Source organism: Sceloporus undulatus, chromosome 2 (genome assembly GCF_019175285.1).
Source record: "Sceloporus undulatus isolate JIND9_A2432 ecotype Alabama chromosome 2, SceUnd_v1.1, whole genome shotgun sequence".
Lineage (NCBI taxonomy): Eukaryota > Metazoa > Chordata > Lepidosauria > Squamata > Phrynosomatidae > Sceloporus > Sceloporus undulatus.
Window position 1 is genome coordinate 192,325,711 of NC_056523.1, and position 17,212 is coordinate 192,342,922.

General features: G+C 44.9%; 1 protein-coding gene across 5 annotated transcripts in view; it reads right to left on the minus strand.

The window, feature by feature from the left end:
• ANGPTL6 (angiopoietin like 6) overlaps window positions 1–17,212 on the minus strand; it is a 54,642-nt gene that overhangs the window by 3,767 nt on the left and 33,663 nt on the right. For 2 of the 5 annotated variants that reach the window (XM_042454513.1, XM_042454514.1), the window contains exons 2-4: window positions 5,306–5,961; window positions 2,425–2,614; window positions 148–344 (exon numbers count right to left, since the gene is read on the minus strand). In XM_042454513.1, coding sequence (XP_042310447.1) covers window positions 148–344; window positions 2,425–2,614; window positions 5,306–5,884 — 966 coding nt within the window. In that variant the 5' untranslated portion in view covers window positions 5,885–5,961. Of the gene's footprint in view, window positions 1–147; window positions 345–2,424; window positions 2,615–5,305; window positions 5,962–7,195; window positions 7,217–8,182; window positions 8,434–8,764; window positions 8,866–17,212 lie in introns of those variants that run through there. The other 3 variants (XM_042454516.1, XM_042454515.1, XM_042454517.1) reach the window with 3 other exon arrangements.

Sequence of the window (17,212 nt, forward strand, 5' to 3'; positions counted from 1 at the left end):
TTCTAGAATTATGGCACACATTTCTTCACCCTCTCCTTCCAAGACCAACCATATGACTTCAGGCTATGTCACTGAGAGACCTGCTCCTCATACCTCACTGTTCATAACTCTTCCCTTCAAAGCACACCTGATAGACCTTGCTCACACCTTGTAGTGCTGCCAGGTGACAAAGAAGTTGACCGAACCATCCTGCCGTCGTTGGATGACAGTCCAACCACCCCCATCATACTCCTGGTCACACCAGGCCTGGATGATACCCCGGGCACCCGTTGGTTGCAGCATGGTGATGCCACTGGTCTGCCCATCCTGTTGAGCTGCTTGACAGTCATGCCAAGGCCCTAGGGCTGGGAAGAGAAAAATAGGAGTTATTAGGAACTGAGCAGTGTAAATGTAGAATTGAGGAAAGGGCAGCTCTCTAGAGGTTGATAAACTACAATTTCCATTAGCTTCAGCCAATATAACCAGTGATTAATGATGAGGGAAACTGCAAATCAAACACACTTCCCAGTCCTGTGATAGTGCCATCTTATCCACTAGGAAAAAAGTACTAATTTCAAACTAATTTCAAACCTGTTGTGGCGTTCTTCAAGAGATTCCCAGGCTGCATCTACACAGCAGAATTAATCCAATTTGACACTGCTTTAACTTCCACAGCTCAATGCTATGGAATTGTGGGATTTATAGTTTTACAAGATAGTTAGCCTCCCTTGTCAGAGACCTTTGGTGCCACAACAAATGACAGATCCCAGGATTCCAAAGGATGGAGCCATGATAGTTAAACTGGTGTCAAACTGCATTAATTCTGCAGAGTGTCAGTTACCTAGAGCTTGGAAAAGTTACTTTTGTGGATTACACCTCTTAGAATCCTCCAGGTTCTGGGCAGAGCAGTTCAAGAAAGTTACATTTCCAAATTCCATAAAACGGAGGAAGACTAGTTTTTCTCCTCACCACTGGGACCTTTTCACATGTTTGCTTTATCGTCCTTGTCAGCTACAAAAGCCTGTCTGTAAATCACTGGCATTCCTCCAACAGCTGGCTGATTCATGTTTAGCCAAACTCTTAAGCACCAGGTCAGAGAGCAGGATGCTCCAGAATGAAGGGTTTTGTTTGTGATGACTGGGCTTATTTATATTTGGCTCTGAGCTACAGATGGCTCAGGGAAGAAGCAGGAGGCCCTCAGGACAAATCTGGGAGAAAGGACTGGTGACAATAGGGCCCATTCTGTACCAAAAAATATGAATATTCTCTCACATTTGCCAAAGGAAAACAGGTTCATTGATTTGTTTGGACAAGGATGTTATTGTTAACTGCCCTCAAGTCAATTCCAACTTGTGGTGACCCTGTGTATGATGCATCTCCAAGCCCCCTGTTCTCCATTGCTCTGCTGAGATCCTGCAGATTCAGTACTGTGACCTCCCTGTTTGAATCTATCCATCTGGCATACGGCCTTCCTCTCTTTCTACTGCCCTCCACCTTTCCAAGCATTAATGTCTTTTTAGGGAGTCGTTCTTTCCCATAATGTGGCCAAAGTATGACAACCTCAATTTCATCATCTTGGCTTCCAGGAAGATTTCAAGCTTGATCTGGTCAAGGACCCATTTGTTGTCTTTTTGGCTGTCCACAGTATCCTCAGCATTTTTCTCCAGCACCACATCTCAAATGAATTAATTTTCTTTCTGTGAGTTTTCTTCACTGTCCAGCTCTCACATCCATACATAGCAATGGGGAATACAATGGACTGGACAACTTTAGTGCTCAGTTATATAGCTTTACACTCTAGGATATTACCTAGCTCTTCCATAACTGATCTTTAGTCTTCTTATCTCTCGACTGCAGTCTTTGTTTTGATCCATGTTTAATTCAAGGTACAGGAACTCTTTTACTATTTCGATTTCTTGATTGTCTAGGTTGAATTTATGTAGATCTTCTGTGGTCATTATTTTTGTTTTCTTTACGTTCATCAGTATGCCTGCCTTTGCATTTTCTTCTTTTACTTTCCATAATAATTGTCCTAAGTCTGTGATGTCTTCCGCTAGTAGTATGCTGTCATCCACTTATATTTTAATTTGTTGATGTTCCTTCCTCCTATCTTCACTCCACTTTCTGAATCTAAACCTGCTCTGTGTGTGATATTTCCTGCATACAAGTTGAGCAAACAGGGTGATAAAATGCAAACATTCTAAGTTTCATTGACAAACCTACTGTCATGCAGGGTATGGAGAAGTTAGTTTTTTTAACTACTGTTTTTGACAGGAGATTCTAGGAGTTATAGTCTTAAAAAGGTAGCATTTCCAATCTCTCACCCAATCCTTGTTTTAACAGGAACAGGAACAGTTTTTTGTGTGAACTCAACCTAAGTTACCTCTGACCCACTCTGCCTCTACCCTCCTTTATACATCTCCCCTGGCAACATGGTCCTCTCACCCGTAGATTTTGTGGGCACAACAGCAGGGGAGAGCATTGTGCCATCTGGTGGGACTGAAGCCTTGTGCGGAAGCCAAGGTTGGGCAGGTGCAGTCTGGTCTCTCTGGATATCATTGATGGCATCAAAATGGGCTCTGCTCTCATTGGTGAGGCTTGCAGGGTTGTGAGGTACAACTGGTACTAGAGGTGGCTGTGGAAAGAGGAGACAGTCTTACTCGACAACTACAGGAGGGAAGATGTTGCATATATATTTCTGCCCACCTTTATCCCAAGAGGAATTATGCAATGTCAAGTTTAGATCATTCATTCCATAGAATTATAGCATTTTGATCCCCCTTTAACTGCCAGGTCTGCTTCCTTGTAGCTTTGTCAGAACTTGTGACTTAAAAAACTACATAAGTTCTAGAATTGAATAATACCCAACCATAGTAGCTACATACTCTCAAACATTTCACAGGTGAAAACGGGATCAAATGTGGCCAAACAACATCAGATTGTGGCCAACACAGCGAATATTACCGAGGAAGAACATACAAGGAGATGCTTCAACAGTTTGCTTTTGTCTGGGTCTACTAAGGGCATGTCTACACAAGATATTTGCATTGACTTCCCCTCACCTTCACATAATCCTGTCCACAAGTGGCAAGGCCAAAGGTCCAATTTGATTGCAGACTGCCTTCACATGGGAAGGGCAGTTCTGCAGCCAATTTGAGTTGTCCCTACATAAAAGTAATTATTTGCTCCAGATCTTCCCAGAAAATTTGGAGCATTCCAGAATGATACCAGACAGCTGTTTACACAGCATCCTAGTCTGCCAACCTGCTTTGGCACTGCTGGTGCAAGTCGCTCCTCTGAAGTCACAATGAGGTGTGTACCTCCATGTGACTGACGTTAGGTGCCTCATTTCTGACCCCAGAGGGAGTGACTTACACTGGTGCCAGCAGCTCTGTCTGGCATAGCTGGATATACGTATGTGTAGAAAACCACCCAGTGTCACTCCAGAATGCACAGGTAATGTGGGGAATTTGAAATAGTTTTGGTGCCAGAATAATCTGGGAGGAGTCCAGAATATTCTGACCAGTGTAGACCTGTGCTGGAAAGGGCAAGTTTCCACTTGTTTCCTCTCCTCTCCCCACTGCTGAGTTAAATGAGGGCAAACTACTTTCCCACTTTGACTCAGTTTGCAGCAACTGAAGTAAGCTGAGGACAAAGGAGGAAAGGGGGTGAGCAGGGAGAAACTGGGACATTTTAAATGCAACTAAAAATGGGAGGACAGAGAATTAATTAGGGCCGTCCCCACCAAATCAGGATAGCTGCAGGGTATGCAGTTAAAATGGGATCAATGTGCTCTAACCCCATGATTCAAATTACAAGAAGACAGATTCCACACCAACATTAGGAAGAACTTTTTTCCCCTGTTAAGAGTAGAATAGATGGCCTCGGAAGGTCATGAACTCTCCATTTTTGGAGGTCTTTAAACTTCAGTTGGATGGGCATCTTTCAGGAATGCCTTAATGTATATTCTTGCATAACAGGGGGTTGGATTATCATTAGATGATCCATGGGATTCTTTCCAAATCTATAATTCTCTCAACTGTGTAGGGCGAAAGGGGCCCATGTCACTCATCAGCCATACTCTCTTGAAAATCCTGCAGCCATGCCCCTTTCCACTCTATTGTCCTTCATCTTTTTCCTTAGGGGTTCAGAGAAGAAAGACATTTTTTGAAGACACAACAAGTGGAGCACATATGCACACACGCACGCACGCACACACGTGTGTGTGTCGAGAATTAAAATCCACGAAGGATGCAGGGTGAATGTAAAATTACTGAATAATATTAATAATTTCAATATTCAATCATCCATGATTTGCCATTTTATATAAGGGACACCATTTTACTATGCCATTGTATTTAATTGGCATTGAGTATCCACAGATTTTGATATCCACGGGGCATCCTGGAACCAAACCCCAGCAGATACCAAGAACCCACTGTAGTTTCCCCCTAATTTTATATTTAAACTTTTCTAATGCCTTTGAGCCTTATCACACGAGGGGTTTTGCAGCTCAGATCCAGAGTCACTGCGGGTCCAGTCATGCGTATTCACGTTATAATGTGATGTATTATCAGACATTGATTGCTTTCTATGGGGGGGGGGTCGTTCCAAGGCGGATCCACAGTCAATTCGGAGTGACTCCTCATTTTTGTGAATTCGGTAACAAGCGAATTCACAAAAATTGTTTCCAAGCTCACTTTGATTTCACTTCGAATTGGTCTGGTGTGGAAGATCACCCCAATCTCACCCCCAGTGACCCACTGTGACCTGTTCCATCGCCCCCTGCCTGTTCCTTCACCCCAATCCCGCCCCCTCTGGCACCCTGCCACCTGTCCCATCATCCCCTGCCTCCTCTTTCACCCCGATGAAGGATGACAGCTAATGAGGGGGCAGGGAAGGATGACAGTGTCCAGAGCCCCACTGAGCATGCACAAGAATGCCAATTCGAATCGTTGAATCCCTCTGGTATGGTGATACAATGTGCACTTACTCCACTTTGCCTAAGTAGAGACCACAGCTTTGGTCCTCAGGTATGATAATACATCATGTGAATTGCCTTGGATTCAAAGTGACTCTGCTACCCTCTTGCTTGGCAGGACTTCGAATTGGAGCTCTTGTTTCACGTGTGATAAGAGCCTTTGTATTGTTTTTAATTTCTACTGCTTTCATTTTGTTGTTAGCTGCCTTGATTCCCTATATTGGGAGAAAGGCAGGATATAAATAAACTCATTGTCATCATCATCATCATCATCATCATCATCATCATCATCATCACCACCACAACCACATTGAAATGTGCCCCCACTCTTCCTCTGTCTGGTACCTGTGGGCGCATCTTGCTGCCCGTTCCTTGCTGGCACTCCCTCTCCAAGCGGCTGATGAGGGCACTCTGGTTGTTGACCAGGGCTGCCAGGGCTTGGTACTTGCCCTCCAGCTGGCGATAATTGGCAGCTACCCGCAAGGCCTCGGCAGAAGCATTGGCCACCCGCCCTTCGAGGTGGGATGCTGGCACTGGCCGCTCTCGTCGCTGGAGGATCTCATGGAGCATCTGAGTGTAGAGCTGAGTGACGCGGGAATTGACATTGCGGCTCTCCTTGCGCAGTGCTTTGACCTCGCTCACCACTGCCCCATCCACCTCCACCAGCCGACGGAGTTCGTCCATTTGGGCCTGTTGGCGGCTCAGCTGGTGGCGAAGGTCCTCCACTTCACTGCGGTTTGGGCCTGGAGGGTCTGGGGGAGGACGCACACTGCTCCAGCATACAGCCCCAGTGAACTTCTGCTGTGGCAAAATGAAGGTGTAGGTGCACCTTGGGCCGGTGATTGGTTCAGGGGCTAGCCAAACAGGCCTGGCCAAGTCCAACACCACTACCACCGCCATCGCCACTATGTACCGAAACTCCATGTGGACAGAAGAAGGGTCAGCAGCTGCCAGCAGGATGGGTCAGAAACAAGGCCTCTTCTTGCCTCCCCACAGATGACCTACAGAATACAAGAGCAAGAGTTTTAGGACTGACACAGGCATTGTTGATGTTGTGTGCCTTCATGTCATTTTGGACTTATGGCAACCTTAAGGCGAAACTATTACAGGGTTTTCTTGGCAAGATTTGTTCAGAATGGGTTAGAAAAATGAACTAAAAGGAAGATTTTTTTTTAAAGACACATATACGAAGACAGCAAAGGAGGATAAGGCACTTTAAGATGTAGGACATTCAAGAAAAATGTATAACATTACCAAAAACTCCAAAACAAAACCCACTCATATAAATGTAAATTCATGCTTCCTAGTTGCGCTCAAAATGGAGGACATTTTGAATTTCCTCCTGGACGGAAGGCTGAGATGTAGGACATGTCCATGGAAAGGAAAGCATCTGGTCATTCTGGGTATACTAAGATGTTCTCCTCTGTTGCACTGCAAGGAATGAATCTAAGGATGCATCTGTACTGCAGAAATGATGCAGATTAACACCACTTTAACTGCCATGGCTCAATACTATGGAATACTGGGATCTGTAGTCTTGTGAAATATTTAGTCTTCTCTGTGGTGCCACAACAAAGTACAAACTCCAGGATTCCATAGGATGGAGCCATGACAGTTAAAGTGGTGTCAAACCACATTATTTCTGCAGTGCAGATGAAGCCTCAGCAGTAGGTTTGGGGTGTGGATAGTCAGCAGGGCTTTCTGACAAGAAATACAGAGATGGCCCCTGGGCTTAAGGCCTAGTGCTAGGCCATCCATGGGCTTATTATTATTATTATTATTATTATTAGTAGTAGTAGTAGTAGTAATAGCAGCAGCAGTAGTAGTTCTAGACTGCCTTTTCCCCAGTTTGGAACGCAAAGTGGCTTATGAGAAATTTAAAAAATGAATTCACAACATTCATGAAATAAAAAAGTTAAAGAGAGACTAATGCTGCATCTAAATGCAGTTTGACATGACTTTAACTGCCATGGCTCAATGCTATGGAAGTTTCCAATCTCAGTATTTCATAGTTTTTAGCCACAACAGTTAAAGCAGTGTCAAACTGCATTAATTCTGAAGTGTGGCAGCAGCCTCAATGATAACAATAACATAAAAATAAAAACAGATTAAATTTTAAAACAAACACCATTTGTCAGGCAGGCATGCAAACATGCCAGTTAGTAGGATTGTTTAGGGGAAGTAGGGATTATACAATCAATCATGAAATGCCTGTCAAAACAGAAAAGTCTTTACTTGTCTGCAAAAAGAAAGCAGGGAGTCTAACTTCTCCAAGAAGGGAGCTCCAAAGCCTGGGGGCAACTATTGAGAAGACCCTCTCCTGTGTTCCCCCCAAATGTGAAAAAGGTGGGGCAGAGAAATAGTCCTTCAAATAATCTGTACCCGAACCATATTAATTATTTAGAACTGAAACCATTTAAAACAAATCCACAAAAAAGAAAAACCACTAAACTGTACACTAATTATAAAAGCCCCCCGAAGTCAATTCCTTAAAGCCTGTTGGAATAGAAAAAGGTTTGTTTACTCCTTGGTAATGTTTTTTGCAGGGCTGGAGAGTAGGAGTAAGGAGTAAGAGGTTTTTACAGGAGTAGGAGTAGGAAGTAACAAAATATATTTGTTACTCCTTATTCCTGTTATTATATTGTACATGCAAACACCAAAAAATAATTTTAATATATTGCACTGGGGAAATAACTGGGAGGCAAAGAGTGACACACACCATCCTTGCAAAGCAACTGGGGCTTTCCCCCAGGACTAGGGAGTAGGAGTAGGAATAAGGAGTAAGGAGTAAAGGAGTAAGAAGTTTTTACAGGAGTAGGAGCAGGAGTAATATTATGAAAAAAATCTTACTCCGGTGTAGGACAAAGAATAACCTCAAAATCACCACTATTCTCCAGCCCTGTTTTTTTGTACTAATGTTTCTCATAAATTTTAATTCCTGTATATCACTGAATGTAATGGCAATAGTTGTGATGTAAACAACCAGCAAAATTAAAATTATACCTTTAAATTATAATATCGTATGCACAGCCTAAATGTATTTACATGTACATTGTTTCATGTGCTTAAAATGAAAATTTCATAAGATGAGACATTTTAAAATCAAATTTTAAAAGAATTTTAAAAATTAAAAAAAAATTAAAATCTTATTTTTTAAAAAAAATAAATTTTAATTTTTACAAAAACCTAGGGCCTCTTCCCACTGAGCCTCACCCCACTCACCCCAACTCCTCAGCATTTTAAAGGGACTCAAGTGAATGCCACAGCTTATTTCTGCTAAAAGGCAGATGTTTGGGGAGCAGTGGTGTCACACCCCCTTACGGTGTCACCTGGTGTGGCCCGGATGGATCCCTAGTGCCACCCCTGCAAATAACAAACCCAGTTATCCACAATTCAGGCCTTTATTGCTTCAGCCATGTTGGTGGGATTGACCCTGCTAGCTGGAGGCGTCTTATAACTACAATCTGAAAATTCATCTTTCCAAAATCAGTTGGGAATCAGGGTGTATCCTTGTGTGAGGAGGGACAAATTGCGCTCTGTAGATCTGCTGCCTTTTCAAAGTGGTCTTTTTGCTTAAGATAAACTCTGCTCTCTGTTCGGAAATACATATTGTTATAAAGACACCACAAGTTCCAGCATTCTCTCACTCTAGGCCTGCCTGGAAGAAGACAAGCCATTTACAGCGCTTTATAAATAAAGGTTAATAATAATGAATAATTGGCTGTATGCCGCAGTTTTTCCTGGAACTTTACCCCAAATTCCTAAGACTTTAAACATTTAAATCAGGACATGTCCCCATTATACCTCAGTGCAACATGAAGGTTGTGTGCATATGCCTTCACGTTGCATCTCGACTTATGACAGCCCCATAAATTTCATTTCAAAGGAGCATGTTCCACTGTCGAACAGCTCTTACTATCAGTAAGTTCTTCCCAATGTTGAGGTGGAATCTCTTTTCCTGCAGTTTGCAACCATTGCTCCGCATTCTAGTCTCTGGAGCAGCAGAAAACAAGCTTGCTCCCTCCTCAATATGGCTTCCCTTCAAATATTTAAACAGGGCTATCATATCACCTCTTAACCTTCTCTTCTCCTTCTCATCATAAAATAAGGCATGGCTGGCTGGTGGAGACATTAAATAGGACGCAGGGCTACATTTTGTTGCAGGTCGCGTTTATGGTGAAAAATACAGTGGCCCCTTGGTATCCGCTGGGGTTTGGTTCCAGGACTCCCCATGTATACCAAAATCCGTGGAAGCTCAAGTCCCATTAAATATAATGGCATAGTACAATGGGGTCACTTAGATAAAATGGCAAAACCAACGTTTGCTTTTTGGAATTTACACTCTTTTCCAAGTAAAATGATTTTTCATGGTTCCATGCTCCTCTCTCGTACAAAGGTGCACTTTCATCTTCCTTGTCTGCTGCTGTTTTTCACTAATTCGTCGCAAGAGAAACCTCTCTGCAAAAAGGCTCAAAAGGCAGTGATGCATCTTTTTGGCTACCGATAAATAGCGAGTTCAGTGCAAAGATGAGATTTGAACTTGGTCATTCCGCCTTCCCAATGAGGACCCTGCTATGCGCCATGCCCAGCAATGTGGCTCTGTGACATTTCCGTCTCCTTGCTGAGTTCTGAAGGCCATATCAATGGCTTAATCCTCCTCTTTTGCTCAGCTGCTCTCTCGAACTCTGCCACCAAGTGCTCCTCTTATATATATTCCCGCCATAGTGGTAATTTCTATACCGAGCGGCACTTATCTATAAAGCGGCCAGACAAAGTGGCTTTCCCTTATCACATTCCCTTCTTAGCAAACACCAGCCCCTTGTGTGAGATGCAATCGTGGGAAATTAATGTCTCCAAAGCTAACTGTTCTCCCTTGCAAGAGAAACAGCCGTTGCCTTCATAGGACTGCAATTGGATGAGCTGCAATTGGATGAGTCTGGGTTATTTCCCCCCTCTGTTTCCCTTCACTCTCTTTTTCAAGGTGAAAAGTAAAGAAGAATGAAACGGAAGGAGAACTTGAGAATGGGAGAAATAGTTTCCTGCCTCATCCTGTCCCTCTGTTTCCAAGGGTGGCCATCAAGAGAACAGGTAGAATCGCCCAGTGGTCTTCTTTTTACGGAGTGCAGAACCAGCATAGCGTAGCTGTTTGGCATTGGACACTGGGAGACCAGGGTTCGAATTCCGGCTCGGCCATAGAAACCCACTGGTTATAAAATAATAATAATAATAAAGCTTTTATTTATATACCACTTTTCCTCCAGATCAAAGTGGTGTACGTACAATAAAACTATATGACACATGTCAGATGCAATATTAAAAAACAATTATGAAAACAGTTATAAGCAATTCAGTTTTTAAAAACAGTGTAGTTAGGTTAGTCGGGATATCAGTTGTGGGTAGTCATCTTAATCTAGTCTGAAGAGTTCTTGGTAATTTAGAGAATACTTTCTCTAAAGAGAATCGGGAGGATATGCTAACTGGAAGAGATAGGTTTTCAATGCCTTCTTAAAGGCTTCCAATGTACAACTGAGTTGAATCTCCTCCGAGAGTGCATTCCAGTGAGTTGGAGCTGTCATTGTGTAGGCTCTTTGGTGAGTCGCTACCAGTCTCACCTTGGGGTGTTCAAGTAAAAATTTCCCCCTTGTTCTGAGAGTGCGGGGCGGATTATGCAGGGAGAGACGCTCCCTCAAGTAACTCGGGCCCAAGCCATGTAGGGCTTTATAGGTAATAACCAACACTTTGTATTGGGCCCAGAAGTGAATTGGCAGCCAGTGAAGAGATTTTAATACGAGTGTTATATGGTCCGACCTTGAGGTTCCCGCAACCAATCTGGCTGCAGCGTTTTGAACTAGTTGAAGCTTCTGAACCTGGTACAAAGGTAGCCCCATGTAGAGCGCATTACAGAAATCCAAGCGAGAGGTTACCAGTGCGTGTACTACTGTTTCTAGGTTCTTTTGGTCCAGACAGGGACACAGTTGGTGTATCAGCCGAAGCTGGTACCAAGCACTCCTGGCCATCGCATCCACTTGAGATGATAACTGTAGAGATGAATCCAAGAGTACTCCCAAACTGCGAACTTTGTCTTTTAGGGGAAGTGTGACCCCGTCCAGGACTGGATGACAAATTTCCCTGCCCGGACTTGGGTACCTATCACAAGTACCTCTGTTTTCTCTGCATTCAGCTTGAGTTTGTGTTTCCTCATCCAGCCCATTACTGATCCCAGGCAGGCATCAGAGGAGAGATGCCATCCTTAGTCACTGTATCAGTCGGAGACATGGAGAGATAGATCTGGGTGTCATCAACATACTGATAACACCGTGCTCCATGGTTCCGGATGATCTCTCCCAGCGGCTTCATGTAAATGTTAAACAGCATGGGGGACAAAATGGCGCCCTGAGGAACGCCAGATGTCAGCTCTCTTTTACGAGAGCAACTGTCCCCCAGCCTCACCATCTGGAATCTTCCTGAGAGGTAGGACCGTAACCACTGGAGCACAGTGCCCCTGATACCCAATTCTCTCAGGCATTCCAGAAGGATACCATGGTTGATGGTATCGAAGGCCGCTGAGATGTCCAAGAGCACCAACAAGGTCACACTTCCCCTGTCGATGCCCAGACGGAGATCATTGACTAAGGCAACCATGGCAGTCTCAACTCCATGGCCCGCCCTGAAGCCAGTTTGAAATGGGTCCAGATAATTGGTTTCATCCAAGACAGCTTGGAGCTGAAAGGCGACTGCCCTCTAGATCACCTTGCCCAAGAAAGATAATAAGGAGACCAGTCTGTAATTACACATCAACAGGGGATCAAGGGAGGGTTTCTTCAAAAGAGTTTTTACTATTGCCTGTTTTAAGGCCAATGGAAATATACCCTCCCAAAGAGACTGGTTGAACTTGGGCAAGTCACATACTCACAGCCTCAGAGGTGGCAGTGGCAAAACCCCTTTGAACAACTCATAGGTTCATAGAATTATAGAGGAAGAGACCCTAAGGGACATACAGTCCAACCCCATTCTGCCATGCAGGAACTCTCAATCAAAGCATCCCCAACAGATGGCAATCCAGTCTCTGTTTAAAGACCTCCAAAGAAGGAGACTCCACCATTCTCCAAGGGAGCATCTTCCACTGATCTTCTGCCAGGAGTTGGTCATAGAAGCACACTGGAAGACCTACAAATGCCTAGGTTCTAGATTCTCCAGGGCAACTCTATGGTCAACATCTGCCAGAAGTTGATCATAGACTCATGCTGAAGGATCTATGAATGCCTAGAGGAGTGTTTTCTCTATAAATCTATTGATGCAGCCTAAGATCACGTTGGCTTTTTTAGCTGCTGCATCACACTCTTGGCTCATGTTCAACCGGAGGTCCACTAAGGCACCCAGATCTCTTTTTCACGTCAAGCCAGATGTCCCCCATTGATTCATTTCCCTTTTTTACTGCCCAAGTGTAGTATCCACTTGGCACTATTACTTCCCTCAATCTGGACACTACACTCCTATTGATGAAGCCTAGGTTTGCATTGGCTTTTCTGGCTGCTGCGTCACACTGTTGGCTCATGCTCAGCCTGAAGTCCTATATCTATGCATTTAATTTTTAGTGCTCAAGGTATCAATGTGACACTATTACTTCCTAGACACTAGACTCCTATTGATGAAGCCTAGGATCACATTGGCTTTTTTAGCTGCTGCATCACATTCTTGGCTTGTGCTCAGCTGAGAGAGCGTGACTCTCCAAGAGTCACTCGGTGGGCTTCCTTGGCTGAAGAGAGGGGGATTCCAACCCTGCTCCCCCATTGTCCTAGTGCAATGGTCCAATGGCCCCTCTGGAGTACTTGTTGACAATGACTGGTGGACTGCCCCTGCCCCAGGCTGTTCCAGTCTAGCAGCTTCATTTGCTAATCCCCAAAGGGTCCAGGTGCTAGTTGGCAACAGACTACTGAGCGTCATATACTCCAACCCATCTCCTGCCCTGCAGGAATACATAGGATCCTAGAGTTGGAAGGAACTATTAAGGGCCATATGGAGATGGAAGGGGGTCCAATGACAAGAGTTAGGAAGAAGCAAGGCAATGCCAAGCCTTTCAAAACACCATGCTGCTATGTTTATTTCCTCCAATGGACCAACCCCTCCGCCTGCCCTTCAAGGAAGAGTAGCAAGACCCAGAGAAGCACATGACAACCATGGCCACTTGGCCAGATGCATTTGTTTGCCTTTGAAAACATTCCGTATCCGCTCTGGAATCTGGACTCCACTCTAGAATGCAACTGAGGGTAGTGCAGCCATTGGCTATTGGTCAGTGCGTTGGATACTGGTCAGTGCGTTGGATACTGGCCAGTGCGTTGGGTTACTGGTCAGTGCGTTGGATACTGGCCAGTGCGTTGGATACTGGTCAGTGCGTTTTTGGATACTGGTCAGTGCGTTTTTTGATACTGGTCAGTGCGTTTTTGGATACTGGTCAGTGCTCTTCTGGACCTTGGTTGGACCAGACCTGTTCTTGGAGAGCACTTGGCTTGGGTCTACCCAATTTCTCAGCACCACAATGCCAAGTGTGTGGAAGTCCATCAAAAAGTGTGGAGGGGTAAGCAGAGGGGGAGGCCTGACGTGACCATTGAGGCCATGGCTCTGGCCAGCCATCCGTTCTCTGACTCTCATTCCTCTCTTGCCTCTGCAGAGGGCCAAGGAGACTGTGGTCAAATGGTTTTCTTGCTCCATACGACCAATGGATGAGGAGGAGGATACCCTGTCTCTTCCCCTTCCAAGGTAAGTCCCCATATCCTTCTGTCCTTCCTCTCTCCCTCCCTCCCTTCCTTCCCTCTGCTCCTTCTTTCCTTCCTCCTTCCCTCCGTTCCTTCCTTCCCTCTGTCTCTACTTCTTACTACCTCCCTCCCTTCTTTCTGTCTCCTTCCTTCCTTCCTTCCTTCCTTCCTTCCTTCCTTCCTTCCGTTTCAACTTGTCTGACTCTTTTCCTTTCTTCTTTCTGTCTCTTTCCCTTCCTTCCTTCTTTCCTTCATTCTGCTTCTACTTCTTACTGCCTCATTTCCTTCCTTCTTTAACCTGCATCTTTTTGACACTGATTTTCCCCCACTTCTTTTCAACCAAATCCAGTAGGCGCAAGGGGGAAACAGAAGCGGATTGGAATCAATTCAAATTTCCCCTTCGGCCACCTGGAACTGAATCATTTTGAATCGATTCATTGGTGAATGGGAACCACAAGTGGTTTATTTTGATTCGATTCCATTCCAGAAAATGTGATTGGGGCAAATGTAGGGAACCATGATCCAATGTTGAATCAATTCATCGATTTGGATTGGAGACTGATTTATCTGTAAGTGGGAATGAGGCCGTTGTTTGCTAGAGAGAGGTACTGTATATACTCATGTATAAGTTTAGAAATTCAGGTCAAAAAATTGACCCCAAAAACCCTGAGTTGACTTACCCATGGGTCAATGTAAGTACTGTATCTTAAAGCAAGTGTATAATCTGTCCTGGAAGCACCGACCCCGTCTGCTCTCTCATCCATCCATTTTTAAGAGTGAGGACAAAGAGTTATGTCTGCTGGAATTTTGTAAGTGCTTTGACATTGTTTTGCTTTGCTTCAACCTTTGGATCCTTTGTTATAATGCCCTTAAGTTTTAGCCTCAGCTTATCCACCGGTCTTAGCAAAATCCATCATTTTGGCCCCAAAACCTGGCCTCGACTTATATGTGAGGTTGACTTATAGTCGAGTATATATGATAGATCTGCTGGTGTTTTCATATTGTCCTTTGGGAAATGGGGAAAGGCTGAGTGGAGCTTCCAAGGGGTTTCTTTGGGGAATTTTTCCGGATCTCTCTCCTCTGCGCGAAAGTCTTTTCCTGTCTCCACGCTACGGCTTTTGCAGATGCCACCTGTGGGCTTTCTAGACGGTCAATGGTGCTAGGGATATCTGGAGTGGTCACACTGAATGGCCTTTTCCTGTCCCCATTTCAGACTTGCGTCGCCGCAAGGAACCTGCGTCAAGGAGGAGGACGTCGCCTATCATGCGCTTTCCATGGAGGCCCATCCCTCTGTGCCGGTAAGGAAAGAGTTTTTCAGACCCACAGAGGCCCCAGTGAATCCAGAAAAACCGCAAATAACAAAAACATCATGTTTTTACCTGAGAGGACACCTCTCTAGGAATCTCTAGGTCCTCCAGTGCAACTCTGTGGTCCACGTCCAACAGAGAATGACCATAGAACTGCACTGGAGGAGCTACAAAGGCCTAGTAGAGTATTCTCTCCAGTAATCTCTAGGTCTTTCAATGCAACTGTTAATTAAAGTTGACCATAGTGTTGCACTGGAGGACCTAGATATTCCTAGATTGAACATATAAATCAAATCCACAAATAATCAAATCCACAAATATCAAAGCTGCAGATATGGAGGGATGAGTGTATACGCACACACACACAAAGTGGGTCCTTGTTATCCACTGAGGTTTGGTTCCAGGATTCCCCCGTGGATAACAAAATTAATGGATGCTCAAGTCCCATTAGATATAATGGCAGAGCAAAATGGTGTCCCTTATATAAAATGGAAAATCAAGGTTTGCTATTTGAAATTTATACTTTTGTGGAATATTTTCAAGGGGTGTGTTCTTGAATCAATGTTAAATAAAAATCTATGGATAAGGAGGACCGACTGCATGTGTGTGTGTGTGTGTGTGTGTGTGTGTGGAAAGCGAGTCTTGGTGGATTTCACTTCTCTCCTCCCCGCACTACTTGTTTTCAGGATACAGACTTCCATAGAGAGGAGAATGAGGCACATTGCCTTAGGTCCACTTTGGCCAGGTACTCTGAGGGCAGTTAACAGTAACAAAAGGGAAGGGATGGGTGCTGTAATGCCTCACCCTGGAGAAATGGCTGGGTGCTTCTGGAAGGAGCACTCCCTTCATCAGTCCATGGGCTTCCATAAGGATGCCCTTGATGTCCCTCAGTGGGCTGTCTGGAGCATCATTCTGGCCCCAGAGGGATGCTCTGAAGGTGTCACATTTCATGAACTTTTCCTGACCCCATTTTAGACATCCGGAGCCAATAGGGCTGCATTGAAGAAGAGGAGATCTCTCAGAGGTTTGACAGGGGGAAGATTCGCTCTTTAGAATAATAGAATCATAGAGTTGGAAGAGACCGCAAGGTCCATCCAGTCCAACCCCTTTCTGCCATGCAGGAACTCTCAAAGCATCCCCGACAGATGGCCATCCAGCCTCTGTTTAAAAACCTCCAAGGAGGGAGACTCCACCAAAATCTCAGAGGAAGGAGTGTGTTCCACTGTTGAACAACCCTTAGTGTCAGGAAGTTCCTCCTAACGTTGAGCTGGAATCTCTTTTCCTGTAGCTTGCATCCATTCTTCCCAGTCCTGTTCTCTGGAGCAGCAGAAAACAAGCTTGCTCCCCCCTCAATACAGCATCCCTTCAAGTATTTAAACAGGGCTATCATATTACCTCTTAACCTTCTCTTCTCCAGGCTAAACATCCCCACATCCCTGAGTCTTTCCTCATAGGGATTCATAGTTTCCAGGCCCTTCACCATTTTAGTCGCCTTCCTTTGGACACGCTCCAGTTTCTCAGAAAGGAGCGTCTGGTTGACCCACAGAGGGGTCTCATCTTTTGCCCTTCTGGACTCATGGCCCAATAGAGTCTTGAGATGGGACCATGATCTGTGGTCAGGCAGGGAAGGGAGCAAGAGGTGGACGAGTGTCTGCCCCACGACTGCCTCTGCCACTTCCAATCCTCCTCCTCCTCCTCTTCCTCTGGTCTCCAGCACTTGAAGTGCCTTGGCCACAGCCAGCCTTAGTAGTAGTAGTAGTATTTATTATTATTATTAGTAGTAGTGGTGGTAGTATTTATTAGTAGTAGTAGTCTGAGTCTCCATTGGATGCCCCCTTGTCATGGGGGAGAGGCTTGCACACCCTAATGATGTTGTGAGCTATGCTGGCGGTGGTATAATAGCCACCGGCAGGGCCTCCCATGCCAGACAGGTCACAACCGAAGGGTCTGACCAAGAGCGCCAAAGGGTAGGATGGGCTCTCTATCCTTATGGCAACCATCCTAGGAGAAGGAAAACTCTAATCCCAAACCAGGGCAGATGGTGCTCGTCTAACCCTGTAAGGTCAACCATCTAAGAGAAGGAAACTCTAATCAAACCTACAACCGAGGACCTCACTGCTATCATCCATGCTTGTCAAGGCCTCAGCAGACGAACCTCTGGTTTAAAGGGTGAGGCCAGTTCTGTGCATGCT